Source organism: Nomascus leucogenys, chromosome 15 (assembly GCF_006542625.1).
Source record: "Nomascus leucogenys isolate Asia chromosome 15, Asia_NLE_v1, whole genome shotgun sequence".
Lineage (NCBI taxonomy): Eukaryota > Metazoa > Chordata > Mammalia > Primates > Hylobatidae > Nomascus > Nomascus leucogenys.
The window spans coordinates 103,207,714-103,229,832 of record NC_044395.1 but is presented as its reverse complement, the minus strand read 5'-3'; the positions used below and the strand labels follow the sequence as shown (position 1 = coordinate 103,229,832).

Below are 22,119 nucleotides of genomic sequence, written 5' to 3'. Positions count from 1 at the left end.
AACCACATGTGGGAAGCGCCCAGGAGTCAGACTGGCTTCTTCTCAAACTTCACTCTTCCCCAGATGCATGGCTTCAGACATTCATTATTTAATAATTAATCTCTATGTGCCCAATTCTAACTTTCCCTGAAATTCCAAACTCATATAGGTATTTCAAATTTAACATGGCCCAAACAGAACTCTTATTTTCTCTTCTCCCACCCCAACCCTCTCCTCCTTCAAGTTGTTCAAGTCAAAAATTTAAGTTTTCCTTGATTCCTCTTTTGCCCTCAATCCCCACATCTAACTCATCAGCTTCTAAACTCCTAAATATCTCCTGAATAGTTCAAGTTCTCTCATTTCCACTACTAACAATTGCTAGTCCAAACCACCTTCATCTCTCTCTTGAACTACTGCAACAGCTTTCTAACAGGTCTATTTCCAGTTATGGCCCCTTCAATAACTTCTTCATATAGCAATCAAAGTGATCTTTTAAACTATTAATTGCAATACATTGCTTCTCTGCTCCAACTTCTCAGCACACTTGGAATAAAATCCAAAATCCTTACCCTGGATTTCAGACCCTTACATAATCTGGCACTGGCCTACTTCTCTGGCTTCATTCCTTATCATCCTTCCTCTTGCTCACCAAGCTCCAGCAATATTGGCCTGAATTTGGCTGCATGCCACCTGTTATGGACTGAAAGTCTATGTCTCCTCAAAGTTCGTATGTTCAAGTGTTATCAGGCCTGTGAGGAGTGGATAAAGGCTAAATGAGGTCATAAGGATTGGGGCCCAAATTTGGTTTCTTCCTATAAGTGTCCTTATAAGAAGTGGAAGAGACAGATCTCTCTCTGTCTTCAAGCATGCACACAGATGAGGCCATGTGAGGACACGGAGAGAAGGCAGCCATATGCAAGGCAGGAAGAGAGCCCTCACCAGGAACCAAATCATTGGGACCTTGATCTTAGACTTCCCAGCCTCCAGACTATGAGAAATAAATTTAAGCCACCTGGTATGTGGTATGAACAAATATATTTGGTCTTTGTCCCTAGTTCCTGACACACAAACCTAAAACTTGAAGAATCAATCACAGGAGTAATGTGTGTCTTTCATATGCTAATGGGATGACTAGAGGCAGGTGGCCCCCAGATAGCTTCAGGACAGATGCTGGTCACAGAAAAGCCAAGGCATGATCAGAGGGTTAGATCTTTCAGAATCCCATCCTCCCACTGTCCTTCGGGGAGGGGAGAGGGAGTAGAGATTGAGTTCATCACTCGTGGCCAATACTTCAGTCAATCATGCTTACATAGTGAAACCTCCATAGAAACCCTTAAACAACAGAGTTTTGACAGCTTCTGGGTTGGTGAACACATTGAGGCTCTAGGAGGGTGGTGTTCTGGAGAGGACATGGAAGCTCTGTGCAGCCCTTCCCCCTATTCCCTGGCTTATGCCTTTGGCTGCTCCTGAATTGCATCCTTTACAATAAACCAATAATAGTAGGTAAAGTGCTTTCCTGACTTCTGTGAGCTGTTCTAACTTGGGGAGGCAGCTGTGGGAACACCCTGACTTTATAGCTGATTTGTCTGGTGGCCTTGACTTGCGACTGGCATCTGAAGTGCAGGTAGCCTTGTGGGACAGAGTCCTTGACCTGTGGGGTCTGTGCTAACTCCAGGTAGTGTCAGAATTGTATTGAGTTGTAGAACATCTAGTTGATGTCGGGGGAACTGGAGAATTAGTCGTGTGAGAAAAAACTCCATACATTTGGTGTCAGAAGTGTTTTGAGCAGAAACGGTCCAAAGTGGTACCTTGTTATGGAAGCCTGAGCAGACAAAACCACCTAACCTCAATCAGGATTCAGAGCCTTTGCTGTGGCCTAGAATGCTCTTCCGTGGTCTTTGAATTTTGGTTTCTTCTTATGATTCAGGTGTCAGCTTAAATTTCACCTTTCCGGAGAGGATAACCCCAACTGCTAGATGTAAAGTAGCCACCCAGTTACTTTCTGTTTTAATTTTCTATAGAACACTTACCACTATGGTCTACTCTCAACTAACCATTCTCTGAAGGACACTGTAAAATCCTGGGCCAGTTTTCTCTTATTACTCATCAAGTTCTGGGAACGTAAAAGTTTTACATTACCTTCAGAAAAATAAGATGAAGATGGTAACACAGCTACAGAAATAACCATATAAAGCATTTCAAAGTCAAGTTATTATCGGACTTTTATCTGTAAATTCCTCTCAATATACAGAGCTATGTATTTGAATAAACTGTATACAAAGGTGGCAATTATACAACTTATTTTACACCACTATAATACTGCTTAGAAACTAAACTGCATTTTATGATACTCTTTAGGCACAAAGAACAGCAGAAACATTTTCTAAATGCCCAGGTTAATCCTGAATGATACATTTAAATTCTTGGGTCCTGTTACATAATTCCCTATTTCATTTTTTTTTTAAAGTAGATATCCCCTTAAAAGAAAGTTACAGAAGATTTTGTTGCTGGTGGTGATTCTTTTTCTGTCTCAGAAAACAGTAATAATATATGTATTGTGTATAGATATATTAACAACACTAAAACATTAACTTTCTTACACAATGTATATAATCCAGCCTATAAACCCTGTTGCTTATGTCAGTTTATATTTCGTTTTTCATCAATTAGTTTAGATAAAACTTTCCAGCATCTCTTCCTGGGAAAGGAGACTAGTCTATCCATATTTCTCCCCAGCACTGAACTATGCAATTTGCATCAATGTAAGTGTAATTTTAAATCGTCTTCCAGATAAAAACAAATTAGTCAGGTATTTTCCAAGATAAAAATATCTTCTGTTTACACAGAGCCCGCTGGCTCTTTAAGTGACTGATGACTTACCTTCTGTAGGCCTTCATGAATGAGGTGACCTATGTCATCTATACTCCTTCCTAACCGTTTAGATAAATATGTGAAGATTGGGTCTTCTTTAGGTAGTAGAGGTGCAGAAAGATTAACTCTCTCTTGTACACCCTGAAGAGAAGAAAAAGATTCAAAAGACATATCAAAGGATATAAAAGATGACAAATAATTCAGTATCTTGTAGTATTTATTTTGAAATACTAATATTTTGGAATTTTAAGAAATAAGAGATGTCTATAAAATTATAAAGCTGTTCGGAAGGAGAGAAGAAAGAGAAATAGTCTTTACAAGTGAGAGACCAACTGAAAGAAGAACGCAAAAAAAAAAAATCCTAAAGTTCTCTACTTACTCTCAAGTGCTGAAAAGCATGTATACTATACGGAAGTTCTAGAATTTTAGTACAATCAGGTTGCTCAGGGTCTGGAGGGACAGGAGATTCTGTGTCTATATAATCTTCAGGACTAAAATCAAAAAGAAGCAATGAATGAATAAAAGGTGAGATAAACAATACTTTATTTATTTATTTACGGAAAGGGTCTCATTCTGTTGCCCAGCCTGGAGTGCAGTGGCATGATCACAGCTCACTGCAGCCTTGATCTCCTAGTCTCAAGCGATCCTCTCACCTCAGCCTTCCAAGTAGCTGGGACAACAGGCATGCACCACCACAATCAGTTAATTTTTTTTACTTTTTGTTGAGACAGGTCTCACTATGTTGCCCAGGATAGTACTGAACTCCTGGCCTCAAGTGATCCTCCCATCTTGGCCTCCCAAAGTGCTGGGATTACAGGTGTAAACCACTGCGCTCAGTCAATAATACTTTTAAGAAATGTCAAATTTTCCCCATATTCTCATAGCATCTTAACTTTACACAATTGTTAGTCAATATTCATACCTTTTCACATAGCTGCCATGAAGAGTCAAACATTTTGGGAGTTCAAATTAAGTCAAGAATCACAGAGAAAATAGTAGATAGGTCACAGAATAAGATCATGGACTTTTTAATAACTAATACAACTGCTCAATTGTTTCCAGAAATGTTAAACCAACTTATACTTCCACTGACAGTCTCTCCACATTTTTACCAGTTATTATTTTTTTGATATGCTTTCCATTTTGGTAGATGAAAACTATCTAAATGTTTTCATTTGTACTTTTTTGATAATTTCTGAGAAATTTTTTTCCATGTTTATTGGCCATAGGTAGTTTTTGTTAATTTTTTAACTACAAATTGTTCAATTTTATTTTTTTCTCTTTTTTTCATTTTTATATTTATTTATTTATTTATCTATCTATCTTTTATTTATTTATTTATTTTGAGACAGAGTCTTGCTCTGTCGCCCAGGCTGGAGTGCAGTGGCGCCATCTCGGCTAACTGCAAGCTCTGCCTCCCGGGTTCACGCCATTTTCCTGCCTCAGCCTCTGGAGTAGCTGGGACTACAGGTGCCCGCCACCACACCTGACTAATTTGTTTTGCATTTTTAGTAGAGACGGGGTTTCACCATGTTAGCCAGGATGGTCTCGATCTCCTGACCTTGTGATCTGCCCGCCTAGGCCTCCCAAAGTGCTGGGATTACAGGCGTGAGCCACTGCGCCCAGGCTTTTTAAGAGACAGGGTCTCACTCTGTCACCCAGCCTGGAGTCTGGGCTAGGGTAGAGTGGCACCATCATAGCTCACTGTAACCTTGAATTCTTGGGTTCAAGTGATCCTCTCAGTTTAGCCTCCTGAGTAGCTGCAACTACAAGTGCACACCACCATGCCTGGCTAATTTTTAACATTTTTTTTTTTGTAGAGACGGGGTCTCGCTATACTGCCCAGCCCGGTCTCAAACTCCTGGCTGTTGGCAGTCTTCCCACCTTGGCCTCACAAAGTACTGGGATTATAGGTGTGAGGCACCACGCCCAGCCAAGTTGCTCCATTTTCTACGTGGTGTTAAATATTTTAAATTAATTTATAAGAATTCTACATGTAGTATGTATTTTGAACTTTCAAATTCTAAAACTCATCTGTGATTGAAGCTTACTCTTATTACAGAAATAATTTCTTACTAATATGAGAAAGGAAATGTTTGGAAAAGCAATTTTATTTTTGGAAAGAGAACTTCTTTACCTGATGTCTTTGCTCTCCAAAGTTATGTATGTACCATCATATAGATCCAGGTCCCCTAAGGGCACCTTGGCTTTGATGCAGTCTGGGTCTTCTTTATTATGTCTCTGTTCCAGTCCTGTGTCTCTGTCCTCATTCTCTTCTATGTGAATTTTTTGAGCAACTAATTGTTTCTGTTGAGAAGAAAGTAAGAACAGAATGGATTCTTCTAATATTTTAGTCTAACTACCACTGAAGAGAAAGGGGAATCTGAGCTGAAGAAGTCAGAATCCTCTATGTAGGAAGACAAGAATTCTGAAAATGCCCTTAGTTAACTTAGTCAACATACACAAGCTTCTCAAGAAAGATGTCCACATACAGAAAGTAACAGAACACAACATTTATCATACTGGCACACATGTGCCTTCACAATATGATTTCTGACTACCCATGAAGCACATCTACTAACTTAACCTTCCTGGCACAAAATGGCTCTGCAATGAAAACAAACCTGTCAGGTTGTTTCAATCCTTCAAGACATAGTACATGTTGCTATTGGTACCTGGGTATTCTAGTTAATTCCTGTCACCCATAAAATATCTATTTTTTCAAATATACAGACAAATAACACAAATATCCACATTTTCACCACCCATATCTATCATATGCCAATATTTTATCTCCTCCCTCAACCCTTTTTTTTTTTTGAGACAGTGTCTTGCTGTCACCCAGGTTGGAGTGCTGCAGTGGTGCGATCACAGCTCACTGCAGCCTCGACCTCCTGGGCTCAAGTGATCCTCTCACCTCAGCCTCCCAAGTATCTGGGACCACAGGCACGTGCCACATGCCCAGTTAATTTTTTTTTTTTTTTTTTTGAGACAGGGTCTCACTTTGTCACTCAGGCTGAGTGCAGTAGTGCGATCACAGCTCACTGCAACCTCAAACTCCAGGGCTCAGGGGATCCTCCTGCCTCAGCCCCCCAAGTAGCTGGGACTACAGGTGCACACCACCATGTCTGGCTAATTTTTTTTTTTTCTTCATACAGATGGGGTTTTGCCATGTTGCCCAGGCTGGTTTCAAACTCCTGAGTGCAAGCAATCCACCTGCCTTGGCCTCACAGAGTACTGGGATTACAGGCTTCAGCCACCATGCCTGGCCAACTTTTCTATTTTTTATAGAAATGGAGTCTCACTATGTTGCCCAGGCTGGTCTCAAATTCCTGGGCTCAAGCAATCTTCCCACCCTGGCCTCCCCAAGTGTTGGGACTACCGGCATAAGACACCATGCTCAGCTCAGATTTTTTTTTTTTAAAGAAAAAAAAAAAAGGGAGTTCAAGGTATTCTTTAATGTCTTCTAAATCTCTAACTTCTTATAATTAATCTGAATTTATGTGTCATTTCCATGTATATTTTTATAAATACTTTTATAAAATATTACATTACCCTTACTCTCCTAAAATATTACTTTCATTATATGTGTATCCAAAATCAAAATACAGCATTGCTTTGCAAGTTTTAAAATTTTATATAAATGGTATCATACTTAATGTATCTACAACTTAAAAAAAGTATGTTTTTGAGATTTATCTACATTAGTCAGGATAGCTCTAAATTTTTCATTTAAATGGATGTATAAATATGTATTTATCCATTTTCCTGTAAACGTTTATGTTGCTTCTTTAAAAAAAACTTTCTTTGCTATTAAAAATGCTACTATATTCTTATAAATGTCTCCTTGTACACATGTGAAAAATTCTAGCAAGGGCAGAAATATGGGGTCATATGGGATGCACATTTTCAGTTTTATATAGACGTGTCAATCTGCTGTTCACAGTGATTATAACAATTAGAATTGTCCCAGTAGATCATAACACCTATATCCCCAGAATCTTAGCAATGTTTGGTTTTGTCATACTTTTTAACTTATGCCAATCCAATAGGGATGAAACATGATTTTGTTATATTTATTATGGTGGCAGACTATGTTACTGTGATAGACTGTATTACTATTCACTGATATCCTACCCCTCCTTACAAGATGATACATCACTGTTTTGCTGGACTCAGGCTTGGGCAACATGACTTGCTTTGGCCAATGTAACATAAGTCCCATGTGGCCCTTTTATAGGAAAGCTTGAGTTAGTGTGTGCTTCACCATGTTCTTTCTTTTTCCCTCAGCTACTGAGAATGCCAATATTACAGACGGTGGCTGCTCTGTCGGCCTAGGTCCTGTCTTATGGATCACAGTGACATGGTACAGATCCCCAACGGAGCCCTGAATGATCACTTAGCATGACCTTATTGTTTATGCCATTAAGATTTTTGGGGTTATTATTAATGGGGACAGAGCCTATGATCTGTTTCCAATTATTCCCTCCACACTTTTCATGGAGATATGCTATCCTGCCCTACTGACTTCAAGGCATGGCCACATGACTTGCTTTGGCCAATGGAATGTGAGTAGAGATGGTGTATGTCACTTCTCAGTAGAAACTTTAACCAGGCTTATATTATTTGGTTGTTCTTCCTTGAGCCTTCGCTTTCCTTCATGAGAACAGCACTGAGGTTCTGTGGGCTATTTGTTGCCAATGCAAAAGCTGACTGATACACTATAAAATATGGACTGTATCAACTAATAGAATAATATTTAATAAGATTGAACATATTTTCATATGTTTATGAGATATTTTGTGAATTGACTGTTCGAGTTTGCTCATTTTTTTTCCCCCAATAGGTTTTCTTTTTTAAAAAACTGATTGGTAGGATTGGCGTGGTGGCTTGTGCCTATAATCTTAGCATTCTGGGAGTCCAAGCCTAGAGGATCACTTGAGTTTAGGAGTTTGAAACCAGCCTGGCAATACTGCGAGACCCCATCCCTATGAAACAAATAAAAAGTTAGCCGAGCGTGGTGGTGGTGCTTGCCTGTAGTCCTAGCTAGTGGAGAAGCTGAGGTAGGAGGACTGCTTGAGCCCAGGCAATGAGGTTACAGTGAGCAATGATCATCCTACCTGCTTTCCAGCTGGGGCAAGAGTGAGACTCTGTCTCACAAAAATGAATAAATAAATAAATACATACATATGTAAGAAATTAATCTATAGAAATTTATGGAAAAAGTAATTCTATAAACTCATCCTCTATGAGTTATATGCATGGTTAAGTATCGGCTTTTAGTTTGTAGCTTATCTTTTAATTTTGTCATTTGAAGAAAAACTTTTAATTGTAAGGTGGGCAACTTTATCAACTGTTTTCTTAATTGTTTGTACTTTGTTTTATTTAAGAAATCCTTCCCAAACCTGAGATCGTAATTACATCAATCAACTACAGTCAAGTACCACACAAAGATGTTTTTGGTTAACAATGGACCCCAGCGGTGGTCTCATAAGATTATAATACCACATTTTTACTGTACCTTTTTTATGCTTAGATATACAAATACTTACCATTATGTTATAATTGCCTACAGTATTCAGTACAGTAACATGTTACACAGGCTATATCACCTAGGTTTGTGTAAGTACACTCTATGATGTTCCCACAATGGTGAAATCCCCTAACAACACATTTCTCAGAGCATACTCCTGTCGTTAAGCAATGCATGACTGTCTATCAATATTTTTTTTTAGTAAAAAGTTTCACTTTTCATACTTAGATTTTTAAACTGTATAGGAAATTTTTTTTTTTTTGTACCTTGAAAGGTATTTTTTTCCCCACATGGACAATCAATTTCCTAATATCATTTATAGTCTATCCTTTCCCCATTTATTCAATCAATTTTTATATTTCACGTTTTCTAAAACCTTACATTATACCTAAGTTTTCAAATTTATTGGTCTAGTTTTTGTAGTATTAATAATTATGTCTTTAGTTTAAAAAATCTTTATCTGATATTTGCTTTTTCATCACTAACATTTCTTTTTTTCTGTCATTTCTCTTTTTTTCTGGTAAGCCTTGCTGCTAGAGTTTGGTTTATTTTATTTTTTAAATAAACAATACTGTTTTCTTGAGACTGTTTAATTTCTTATGTTATTATTTCCATATTTATATTAGGTTATTTTTGTTATTTGGTTTATTATGTTTTCTAACTTGTGTTGAATATTTAACTCATTTCTTTTCAGTCTTTTTTTTTTTTTTCTTTTTAAAGACAAGCTCTTGCTATGCTGTCCTGTCTGGACTCAAACTCCTAGGCTCAAGCAATCTTCCCACTTCAGCCTCCCAAGTAGCTGGGATTACAAATGTGAGTTACTGTGCCATTTATTTTAATAAATGCATTTTTCTACAAATTCATATCTAAATATATCTAAGCTTCATTTCAGGATTTTTGAAATGAAGTGTTCTCACCACAGTCTAAAGTTTTGTGATTTTTCTCTTTAAACCATGGGTGATTTAAGAATGCCTTCAGGATTTTCAAAAATTTGTGTTTTCTCTCTTTTTTCCTGGGCATGTGTATTTTATTTCTTTTAACTTAACTGCACTGTGTCAGAGAACGTGTTATGCATGATAACAAAACTTTGTAAATTATTTCCTTTATATCCTGGTGGTGGTCAATTCTGGTAAATATTCTACATTGAAAACACTGTACGTTCTCTTTGTTCGACTTAGGGCATACTCGCTCCCTCTATCTCTTTTTCTATGTCTCGCTGTATACATCTACATATAGATATATATAGATCCAAAGGTGTTACCTCCTGTATTTTATAATATTTTTGTTGGACTTATCAGTTTCTGATAAAGATCTGCAAAATCGCTTCCTCTGGTTGACTTTTCATGTAATTCTGTCAGTTTCTGCTGTCTTGATATAAACATACTCACATCCATGAGGCCGAGCTGTTAGGTACATACAAGTATAAGATATTATATTTTTTCGTAGGTTGTTAGCAAGTAGTATCTATTAATTATTTTAGGCTCTTATTTTGCCTGAGACAGGCCCACTGTTCTTTATCATTGTAAATCTAAAATTCTGAAAACCTAAAGCTTTAAAAAAATTTTTTGCATTAAAATTCACATGGCAACAAAACCTGATGGAAAGCCATTTTACAGTCTTTATACTCTTAACACGCATGGTCATACATGTCACTAAAGAAATATTAATGTATCTGATTGCAGAGTTTGAAACAGCCCTGAGAGAAGTAGAATGAAATATAAAATATTTGTGCCCATCACATTTCTTTTTTTTTTGAGACCTGGTTTTGGTATGTGATCCAGGCTGCTGGAGTGCAGTGGTGTGGTGCAATCTCAGCTCACTGCAACCTCCACATCCCTGGCTCAGGTGATCCTGCCACCTCAGCCTCCCAAACAGCTGGAACTATAGGCACACACCACCATGCTGGTTAATTTTTCTATTTTTGGTAGAAACAGCATTTCTCCATGCTGCCAGGTTGGTCTCGAACTCCCGGGCTCAAGCAATCTGCCCGCCTCGATCCCCCAGAGTGCTGGGATTACAGGCGTGAGCCACTGTGCCTGGCCTAACATTTCTAAAATTAAAAAACCAAAACAAGAAACCATATTCTTAAACACATATATAGACCCAATGACTTCAAATAAGGAACTGTGAACTTGTATAAATACAAACATATCACCTTTCTTTTGCTTAGCATTTGCATAGTACTTTTTCTATGTTCTCTCCTCTCCTCCTAAACCCTCTTTCTTTGTTTGTAAGTTTGGTAACTATAGACTTCTTTTTTTTTTTTTTGAGACAGGGTATCACTCTGTCACCCATGCTGGAGTGCGGTGGTACTATCATAGCTCACTGTAACCTCAAACTCCTGGGCTCATGCAATTCTCCTGCCTCAGCCTCCCCAGTAGCTAGGACTACAGGTGCCTGCCACCATGCCCAGCTAATTTCAAAATTCTTTTGTAGAGACAGGGTCTTAAACTCCTGGTCTCAAGCAATCCTCCTGCCTTAGCCTCCCAAAGTACTAGGATTACAGGTGTGGGCCACCACATGTCTATTTTTTTTGGGCCTGCATGTCTATTATTTTAGTGCTTGCCCCTATTTGTTTTGTTTTTGGTTTTCGTCAGTAAATATTTCAGTATGTTTTGAAAAGAAAAGCCTCTTTTGTAAAAAATAAAACCACCACACCACTATCACATGTAAAAAATAGTAATTCCTTAATATCAAATATTCAGTCTGCATTCAAATTCCCAATTGTTTCTTCTCTTTTAAAAATATAGTTTGTGGCCGGGCACAGTGGCTCCCGCCTGTAATCCCAGCCAGCACTTTGGGGGGCCAATGTGGGCAGATCCACCTGAGGTCAGGAGTTCAAGGCCAGCCTGGTCAACATGATGAAACCCCGTCTCTATTAAAAACACACACACACACACACAAAATTAGCCGGGCGTGGTGGTACATGTCTGTAATCCCAGCCACTCGGGAGGCTGAGGCAGGAGAATTGCTTGAACCCCAGGAGGCGGAAGCTGCAGTGAGCTGAGATCGTGCCATTGCACTCCAGCCTGGGGGACAAGAGCAAGACTTCATCTAAAAAAATAATAATAATAAAAAAATACATAGTTTGTTTGAATCAGAATTCAATATAGTCCATACACACTACAAATGGTTGATTTGTCTCTTACATCTCTTTTAATCTACTGGATACCACTCTCTTTCTCTCCCCCACTCCCTTGTAATTTATTTGTTAAAGAAACTGGGGCCAGACATGGTGGCTCATGCCTATAATCCCAGCACCTTGGGAGCCCAAGGTGGGAGGACTGCTTGAGCCCAGGAGTTTGAAACCAGCCTAGGCAACAAAGTGAGACGCTGTCTCTACAAAAAATAAAAAAAATAGCTGAGCATTGTGCACGCCTGTGGTCCCAGCTACACGGGAGGCTGAGGCAGGAAGACAGCATGAGCCCTGGAAGTTGAAGCTGCAGTGAGCCGTGTTCATGCCACTGCACTCCAGCCTAGGTGACAGAGCAAGACCTTGTCTCAAAAAAAAAAAAGAAAAAAGAGAAAAGAAAAGAAAAAGGAAATTGGATTGTTTGTTCTGTAGAGTTTGCCACTCTAGGGGAATTTGCTGACTAGGTCCTCAAGGTTCACTGAACATGTTCCTCTATTTTCTGTATTTCCTGAATATTGATAGCAGGATCTACAGTAATAATCTTTTTGTGTCATGGACTTCTTTGGCAGTCTGATGAAGCCTATAAATCTCTTCTCAGAATAATCTTTTAAATATATAAAATGTAAGAGATAGAATGACAAAGGAAACCAATTACATTGAATAACAAATTATATTGTGGTTTGATTATTTTTTGGCAAGACTACTTAAAAAGTAGCAAGCAACATTCTTAAGTTTTTAATATATTTGCCAATAAATTTTCCCATAGGATTTTAATTTATTCAGTTTTTATCTTTTGAACGTGACAAAACAATCTAACACGCTTTAATCACTGAACATGCTCCAACCCAACTACATATTATTAATTTTATCTAGTTTGACCTTAGAGAGCCCAGTAAGTAAATAAATTAAGCAACTTTTTCATCAATGTTTTTAACTTATCATTAGACATTCTATGAACTTCCACTAGGTGGAAGTTCTTTTTTCTTTCTCTTTCTCTTTTCTTCTTGCAGAAATACATCCTTAATGTTTTTTTCAGCTGAAGTAAGGGTCTGTGGTTAGTACTCCTTTGTATGTCAGAAATTATCTTTACTTTGCCCTCATTCTTAAATGATAGTTTAAAAGAATATAAAATTTCAGTAGAATTGCTTTCCCTTACCCTTCACTGTCTTCTGTTATCTAAGATGTTCATATAGTTGTCACTACTTGGTAGATAAACTGTTTTATCTAGTCTCATGGCTTTAAGTCTATCTGTCAATGACTAACAAATTTCTATCTTGAGACTGCATCTTTCCCCTTGAGTTTGCACTAGAAGAACCAACTGCCCACGTGATGCCCATTCTTGAATGCCTGATAGGCATTTCAAACGTTAACATTTCAAAGCCAAACTCCTCCCCAATCTTGTACCTCCTTCAGTCTTCTTTATCTCAGCTAGTATCAACTTCAACCTTGCAATCACTCAGGTCAGAAACCCTGGAGTCTTTCTTCACGCCCTCTGTCTCATCCCCTTCTTTCCAATCATTCCATGACCATCATCTAGGTCTCACAGTTTTGTGGTTGTTTCCAGGTTTTATCCAGTTGCCAAGCTCAGAATTAGACCTTCCAATTTTGGTTTCGAGTTCCTATCCCAAATATTCTACCCTAAAATGATATTCAGGAAACTGAAGATGTTATTATTGAACTATTGGATGATTCAGTTCCTTTTTTTGGTTATCAGGATTAGTCTTTCTGTTTTTGATACGTTTTCTTTTGTTGTTGTTGTTGTTATTATTATTATTTTTGCCAGGCTCTTCTATGAGCAGAATGGCTCCATCCCAGTCTTCAAGCAATAAGCCTCGTTCTGTTCCTACATCTTGCATGGAATATTGTCAGCTCCCTTAACTCCACAGTGCTGCATATCAGACACTATAGTCTGCTCCTGGCCTTGGAGCCCAACAGGTCGGTAGCTTTGGCCACATTCCCAATTTAGTGCTTCTCCTCATTTCTGGTTTATGGAGATGCTTATACTACTTTAAAGCCTGCCTACATTTTATTTTGGTTTATATTTTTATATTTTACCTGTCATTGCTATGCATATGAAGCAGAAGCTTCATAGTATAAGTATAAACAAAAATAAAAGTTTATACTTAGTATAAGTATAAACAAAAATAAAAGTTTATACTTAGTATAAGTATAAACAAAAATAAAAGTTTATACTTAGTATAAGTATAAACAAAAATAAAAGTTTATACTTAGTATAAGTATAAACAAAAATAAAAGTTTATACTTAGTATAAGTATAAACAAAAATAAAAGTTTATACTTAGTATAAGTATAAACAAAAATAAAAGTTTATACTTAGTATAAGTATAAACAAAAATAAAAGTTTATACTTAGTATAAGTATAAACAAAAATAAAAGTTTATACTTAGTATAAGTATAAACAAAAATAAAAGTTTATACTTCTTATAAGTAGAAACTCCTACACTACCTTAACCAAAAATTGGTGGAGTCAGTATTTTTCATTTCATTTTCACTGACTTAATAAATGGCACTTTCTTCCTATATATCCTCTAATTTAAATCTCTTTCTCTTTATATAATACTGCCTCCAAAAAAAGACAGCAATAAACATACACAATGTGTCTATATACCTGGAAAAAAAAAAAAAACATTTTCTGCTCCATTGCATCTTTCTGAACACTGGGTTTAAATAAAAATAGATCATGCTTCCAAGCATGAAGCACTATAAGGATACTTATTGTCTAATTCCTAGTATTGATAAAAATCAATATTTCCAAATTTACAAGTGATAAAACCAGTAGGAACAAGGTGAGAAACTATTTTTACAATGTTGAGGTATTCAAGTTCTAGAAACACTCTAAATATACTACTAATTAGGCAGAGCTGGTTACCATGTGCTAAAGTCTTCTCTCTCTTAATTCACAGATTTTTTTAAAAGTACATATTTATAACTATTTGTAGACATATGTATGTTGATAAATATACTAAATGTATGTAAATGAAATTCGGGACTTTTACATAACAAGAAAATACATGCCAACTTGGCTTAACAGGTATGCCAGCTTTTGGCCGGGCACGGTGACTCATGTCTGTAATCCCAGCACTTTGGGAGGCCGAGGCGGGCAGATCACCTGAGGTCAGGAGTTTGAGACCAGCCTGGCCAACATGGCAAAAGCCGTCTCTACTAAAAGCACAAAAATTAGCTGGGCATGATGGCGGGTGCCTGCAATCCCAGCTACTCAGGAGGCTGAGGCAGGAGAATCGCTTGAACCGGGGAGGTGGAGGTTGCAGTGAGCCAAGATTGTGCCACTGCACTCCAGCCTGGCTGACAAGAGCGAGACTTCGACTCAAAAAACAAAACAAAACAAAAAACAGGTATGCCAGCTTTTAAGTCAAGAGATACAGCTTTTGTTTCTGGTTCTGCCATATCTTGCTTTGTGAAGTCAGGCAATTCATTGTCTTTAGGTCTAATTGTTTCTTTGCCTCTACAATGAGGATGATCTTATGATTCCTTCTAATTCTCAAATACTCTGATTCTACTCTTATTACTTTTATTATTCCTATTAGTTTTTTTTCTCATTTTCCAATTTGATTTAATGTTTCTACAACTTAGTTTCTTTACAATTTAGATTCAATTTACACTGTAACTTTAAAGCAGAGATTTCATGAGGAAAAAAAAACCTAGTTTTTCAAATAACAAATACTGTTTGCTATTAAGCAAAATCAATTTATGGAAATATGTTAGAGAAAAGGAAAACTGATGTTTATTAAAAAAAGAAGTCAGATTTTATTAGCACTAATAAGGTTTGAGCTTTCAAGGTACAAGGTGATTAATGTTTTTCACATCAACCATAAGAAAACATAACAGGAAGACATTAGTTTTTACCACCTGGGAATAAACAATAATTACATTTTTAGGCTATTAAAACCTTTCTTTTTTTTTTTTTTTTTTTTTTTTTTTGAGACAGAGTCTCGCTCTCTCACCCAGGCTGGAGTGCAGTGGCGCGATCTCGGCTCACTGCAAGCTCCGCCTCCCAGGTTCACACCATTCTCCTGCCTCAGCCTCTCCGAGTAGCTGGGACTACAGGCGCCCGCCACCACACCCGGCTAATTTTTTTGTACTTTTAGTAGAGACGGGGTTTCACCGTGGTCTCGATCTCCTGACCTCGTGATCCGCCCACCACGGCCTCCCAAAGTGCTGGGATTACAAGCGTGAGCCACCGTGCCCGGCCAACCTTTCTTTCTTTTCATATTTTACCCAAATTATTCTAGGAATATCATCAGAGATTATATCATTTTCATATTTGATGGAAAAAACTTAAAAACACAGAAATTCTGTTCAAAGATAAATGAGTTTAAAGAATCACACATATACCCAGGCTAGAGTAGTCTGTTTTTCTTACTACTACTCAAATATCACTTTGATAAAATGATAAAAAAAGAAAAACACACATTGTAGGTAGTATATTCCCGCAAAAGTCAGAAGACTCAGACTTAAAAAATAATATGCGTTAGCTTTTCTTTGAACACAATGGCTCCTGTGAAATGCAACAAGCATCAGCTGCATCTCACATGCCCAGTTGCCTCACCTCTAATTCTTTGAGGTAGTTAACTGTTGTTTCTTGTCTCATTAATATGACTAGGTCATGAGGATGTTTCAAGTTCATTGGTGAATCCACCTGCAAGCAAGCAATAAATAAATAAAACTCAGATTTCATTAATGCTTGTTTGGATTAACAAAGTCACTAATATGCTTTATTGTTCATTCACCATTGTAATCGGCGTTATTCCTCAGCAAAACTCAAGGAGTATTTCAAAGTGATCACATGTAAATGTTAGCAAAGGGAATGACAAGAGCAACAGCTGTCCTGTGAACTCCAACTTGGAAGAATAAGCATTCAAAGTACATATTCTGACTTTACAGGTGATACAATAGTAAAGTATTTGGCAATGATTGATAAAGTAACTTCCTTAAATGATGTTTCATGCCTGTAATAATAAAAAATGAATTGTCTTGTTTTGATAGCACATTTCATATCTGAATAGGCTTGGAGGTGATAAAAGGAAAATATTAAATGTACCTCTTTTTGAAAGCTATTTGTAGAAGTCATAAATCAAAGATAATATAAAATAACCTTGAGATTTATTACTTATTGCTCCTGTTCTCTGGATCAACAAATCAAACAATTATGTTGAAGCTGTAGAAAAAATGAACACTCATATACTGGTAGCTGGCTTATAAATGTGTTCTCATTGTTTGGAGTGTCATTTGACAACATATATCAAAATGTTACAACTGCATAACCTTTGAGCAAAAGAAAGTCTAGGAAACTATCCTACAGACATTGTTCAATAAGTAGGCAAGGATATACATAAGGATGTCCACTACAACATTTGTAGCTGCAAAAGGACAATCAGAAACAACCTAAGTCAATCAATAAAGTGACAGAGAGACCCACTGTCCAGTGGAATGGGATACAGGAAAAAATGTTAAAGCTACTGCCAGTGACCAGAGTGTAAGAGGTTTACATAAGGAAGCAGGACAAAGTGCTTAATTTACAACTCTGTCCAGACATCAAGAGATAGCTATTTAGTACATGACTCTATAGGTATTTTTAAATGAGATTTTTAGAAAAAATAAAATTGGGGGAGGGAAGGAACTGTGGAAGTGTGACAGTCCCATTCCAAAATGCCTAACCAAGGCTGGGCACGGTGGCTCATGCCTGTAATCCCAGCACTTTGGGAGGCCGAGGCAGGTGGATCACCTGAGGGTGAAAGTTTGAGACCAGCCTGCCCAACATGGTGAAACCTCATCTCTATTAAAAATATAAAAATTAGCCGGCATGGTGGTGCAGGACTGTAGTCCCAGCTACTTGGGAGGCTGAGGTAGGAGAATTGCTTGAACCCAGGAGGTGGAGGCTGCAGTGAGCCGAGATTGCGCCAATGCACTTCAGCCTGGACAACAGAGAGAGACTCTGTCTCAAAAAAACAAAAAACAAAACAAAACAAAACCAAAAAACAAAATGCCTAACCAGTCTGTTTACCTGATATTTGAAGAATTGCAAGAAAGAAAAAAATGAGATAAATGAAGATTGAAAGAACTATTTAAAGCATAATCTTAGCTTTAGATTAAAAAGTTACTAGATAACAAAGTTTAACAATATTTTGATAGCATGGATCTGGTCAACATTCAATTGTGAGGAAGTACTTATCATTTCCTTGAAGGTTTTAGTTCCGCCAAGATACGGAGGAGGCATAAAGATAAAATTATTAGCAGAAGGAAGGGAGTTCACTGACAGCTGTGTTTCTCTTTGAGGTGACAGCAAATGGCAAAGATCTTTGCCAGATAAAAGTTGACTGCAGAAGACTTACAGCCTGACATACGTGTTTTCTGAGGTACTTTCAAGTTCTTAAATTTTAAGATGTATGACAATTGTCTTTGGGAAATGTTAATGTGAATTTCTCACTTCTCAAATACTTCTCCTTCTTAGAAGATTATCAGAGTATGTTTGACAACTTTGTAAATACAGTTATATGCCAAATAACATTTCAGTCAATGGCAGACTGCATATGTGATGGTGGTCCCATGAGATTATAATACTGTATTTTAGCCTCCCGAGTAGCTGGGATTACAGGCATCCACCACTACGCCCAGCTAAGTTTTTCTATTTTTAGTAGAGATGGAGTCTCATCATGTTAGCCAGCCTGGTCTCGAACTCCTGATCTCGTGATTCGCCCGCCTCGGCCCCCAAAGTGCTAGGATTACAGGCATGAGCCACCACGCCCAACCTAATACTGTATTTTTACTGTGCCTTTTCTATGTTTGGATACACAAATACTTACCATTGTGTTACAACTGCCTACAGTACCATAACATGCTGTACAAGTTGGTAGCCTAGGTGTGTAGTAGGCTGTACAGTCTATGTGTGTGTAAGTATACTCTATGATGTTTGCACAAGGCTGAAATCACCTGATACATTTCTCAGAACACACCCCCATTTTTAAGCAATGCATGACCACGTTACAACATCCATTCAACCAATAAATGTTTATTAAGCTTCTATAAGCCAGGCCCACTATGAGTCGATGTTTAGAGTCTATGTACTCCTGTGTCATATACAACGTGTGAAAGAATGGTAATATGCCTTCAAAGTCTTTAGCATTGAAAAGAGGCTACTATAAGTCCAGAAGCAAAAAGGAGACAGGAATTAGAGAGAGGTAGGTTAAAAAGGACATAATGAACACACAAGATCTCAGAGCACTTTATGGCTTTTTCACAAAGGATAAACAACCCTACAAACTTCCATTGCTGCACAGAACAATAAATGATGCAAATAATAACCTGAATTGTAAAGAAAAATTAGAATCATTTTCACTTACTTTGAGGAGGTGAAGAAATTATGAAAAGTATTTTAGAGAAAAAGTTAAACTACAGGGAAAACCTGATCAAATATCTGGAAATGAGGCTCTATGGAATTCTATTATTCAGAATGATTCATTCTCTAAGAGTTCCAAGTAAACAAAATTTCATTGTTACTGTAGCAATTTATTATAATAAAAAAATGACAAGCCATATAAGGCAATTCAATTTCATTTTTCTTTGAATATATTACGTAAGTACAAGTCGAATATTCCTAATCTGAAAATCTGAAATCTGAAATGCTCCAAAATCCGATACTTTTTGAGTTCAATTCACTGAAGCATTTCGGATTTTGCATTTTCAGATTAGGGATACTCAACCTGTACATGTATCCAATTATATATAACATGAGTAAATATTTTACTCCTATCAAATTATTTTCATGCTATTTGTTGTTTTAATTAACCAAGATATTGTTAATATCTACACCTCCAATCTGGAGCCCTATCTCAACAAATTCAGTAAGTTCACATGGTAACATGGAAATATCACTCACTACATGAGGGTAATTATTTCACTGCCAAATCAGATTAAGGGTGAACATTTTAAACTTAACCAATCTAAGAGTATAAACATTTTTGATGTCCTACAAACACAAGTTTGAGTCAATCACTTTTTAATTATTCTTTATGGCAGAAAACTGAACATTTCTGTTGTAACATTAATTCAAGCTCTCATGTGCAACTTATTCTTCATATATACTGAACACTTTTACTGTTTTTTTAAAAATGGTATTCATCTAAGTACATGAAAGCAACATGGGAAACTCACTCTTCTCCAAATAGCACTTGGAAACTAATGAATATAATCTTAAATTATGCCATTCTCATTTAAAATTTTTCCCCTTAAGTTAGAAACTAGGGACAAAATAATTTTAATGTTTTAATTCAGAATTATAGTTATTTAAATATTAAGACAATATGAAGGAAAACATAAATCAAAATCTTCAAAGCCTCCAAGATTTTGCCTCTATGTAAAACCTGAAATGGTTCTGTTTAGTGAGTATTTGTAGTGTTTGCTATCCAATATCCATAAGTCCCCCCTGTGGTAAAAGCACCTCACTTGCTTCTTTCCCCATATGGGAAGCCGTTGTCAGAGAATTCCTTTCCCTTGGTCATGGTGATTATTTCTAAGATACTACTCCAGTAAGGTCGGTTGGTACTAAAGAGACTCTAATCCAGAACTTTGAGCTATTGGTAACTAGCCATCTTGTATCTACATGGGGCCTGAGAATGGGGATGAAGAAGCAAAGAAACAGAAACAGAAAAACCAATCCTTGTTATACTATTTGAGTCCCGAATCAAACTGTATCTGCAGCCCTTACGATTTGCCCAAACGTTCCAATGAAAACTTTACAATACAGAAAGTATTGATGTGTTATTTCTAAACTTCCACCTAATTTTCACCGATGTCCCTCTGTCTAGGGCATCTTATTACTTTTGTGGCTCTTTTAAGAGCCTCTGTGCCTTTGCACATACTGCTTCCTCTACCTGGAATGCACTTCTATCCATGTGCTGTACATGAAGGCCAAATGACACTTCTTTTGTGAAGACATCCTTCTCTTGAGCTCTCATAGCACTTTATACACACTTCTGTAATAGCATTTATTATATTACTATATGTCTGTCTCTCCAAAACATTTTTGATCATAATCACAGCTGGTTTAAATTTAAATACATATAAATCATTCAAAATCCAGGTACCAATTTTTGCTACATATAGCTATCTATTTTTTTCAAATTTTATTTTAGGTTTGGGGAGTATGTGTGCACATGTTAAATGGGTAAATTGTGTGTCACTGATGTTTGGTGTATAAATGATCCCATTATGCAGGTAGTGAACATAATACCTCATAGTTTTTCAACTCTTCACCCTCTAGTAGTCCCCAGCGTCTACTGTTCCCATCTTTATGACCATGAGTACTCAATATTTAGCTCCCACTTATAAGAACATGCAGTATTTGCTTTTCTGTTTATGCATTAATTTACTTAGGATAGTGGCCTCTAGCTACATCCATGTTATTGCAAAGGACATAATTTCATTCTTTTTTGCAGCTGCATAGTATTCCATGATGTATATGTACTACATTTTCTTTATTCAGTCCATGGTTAATGGGCACCTAGGTTGATTTCACGTCTTTGTTATTGTGAATAGCACTGTGATGACCATGGGAGTACACATGTCTTTATGGTAGAAAGACTTATTTTTCTTTGGGTATATAATCAGTACAGGAACAGCTGGATCAAATGGTAGTTCTGTTTTAAGTTCTTTGAGAAATCTCCACAGGGCCTGAACTAATTTACATTCCCATGAACTGTGTATAAGCCTTCCATTTTCTCTATAGCCTTGCCAATATCTTTTTTTTTTTGGTCTTTTTAGTAACAGTCATTCTGACTGGTGCGAGATGGTATCTTATTGTGGTTTTGATTTGCACTTCTCTAGTGATTAGTGACGTTGAGCATTTTTTCATATTTGTTGGCTGCATATATGTCTTCTTTTGAAAAGTGCCTGTTCGTGTCTGCCCATTTTTTAATGGAGTTGTTTTTTGCTTGTTGAATTAAGTTCCTTTAAGATTCTGGATATCAGATCTTTGTTGGATGCATAGTTTGAGAATAGTTTCTCCCATTCTACAGGTTTACTCTGTTGATAGTTTCTTTTGCTGTGCGGAAGCTTTTTAGTTTAATTAGGTCCCACTTGTCCATTTCTGGTTTGTTGCAATTGCTTTTGGGGTCTTAGTCATAAATTCTTTGCCCAGGCCTATGTCCAGAATGATATTTCCTGGGTTTTCTGCTAGGATTTTTGGGTAGTTTTATTTCTTACCTTTAAGTCTTTAATCTATCTTGAGTTAATTTCTGTATATGGTAAAAGGTAGGGATATAGTTCCATACTTCTGCATGTGGCTAGCCAGTCATCCCAGCACCATTTATTGAATAGGGAGTGCTTTCCCACAAAATTTTTTTTATGTATTTCTTTTTCTACCTTCAGTATGTAACTTGCCTTCAGGTATATGCTAGGCATTTAATATACTGTTGATTGTTTGAGGACAGTATCTCTTAGATACTCTGCCACATTTATTAGATACTCCATCTGCTAAAGCATTATCATTCACTGATGACTATTTGGAAAAAAAAGGTGAAGTGGCTAAGGTACCAGAGATCAGAAACAAAATATGCATCTGACCAGTC

The 22,119-nt window shown here is 37.0% G+C and overlaps 1 protein-coding gene across 4 annotated transcripts in view; it reads right to left on the bottom strand.

Moving 5' to 3' along the window:
- TTC17 (tetratricopeptide repeat domain 17) overlaps positions 1–22,119 on the bottom strand; it is a 126,094-nt gene that overhangs the window by 88,425 nt on the left and 15,550 nt on the right. For all 4 annotated transcript variants that reach the window (XM_004090705.3, XM_030829731.1, XM_003254450.3 and 1 more), the window contains exons 2-5: positions 16,104–16,193; positions 4,988–5,157; positions 3,230–3,341; positions 2,860–2,991 (exon numbers count right to left, since the gene is read on the bottom strand). In XM_004090705.3, coding sequence (XP_004090753.1) covers positions 2,860–2,991; positions 3,230–3,341; positions 4,988–5,157; positions 16,104–16,193 — 504 coding nt within the window. The remainder of the gene's footprint in view (positions 1–2,859; positions 2,992–3,229; positions 3,342–4,987; positions 5,158–16,103; positions 16,194–22,119) is intronic.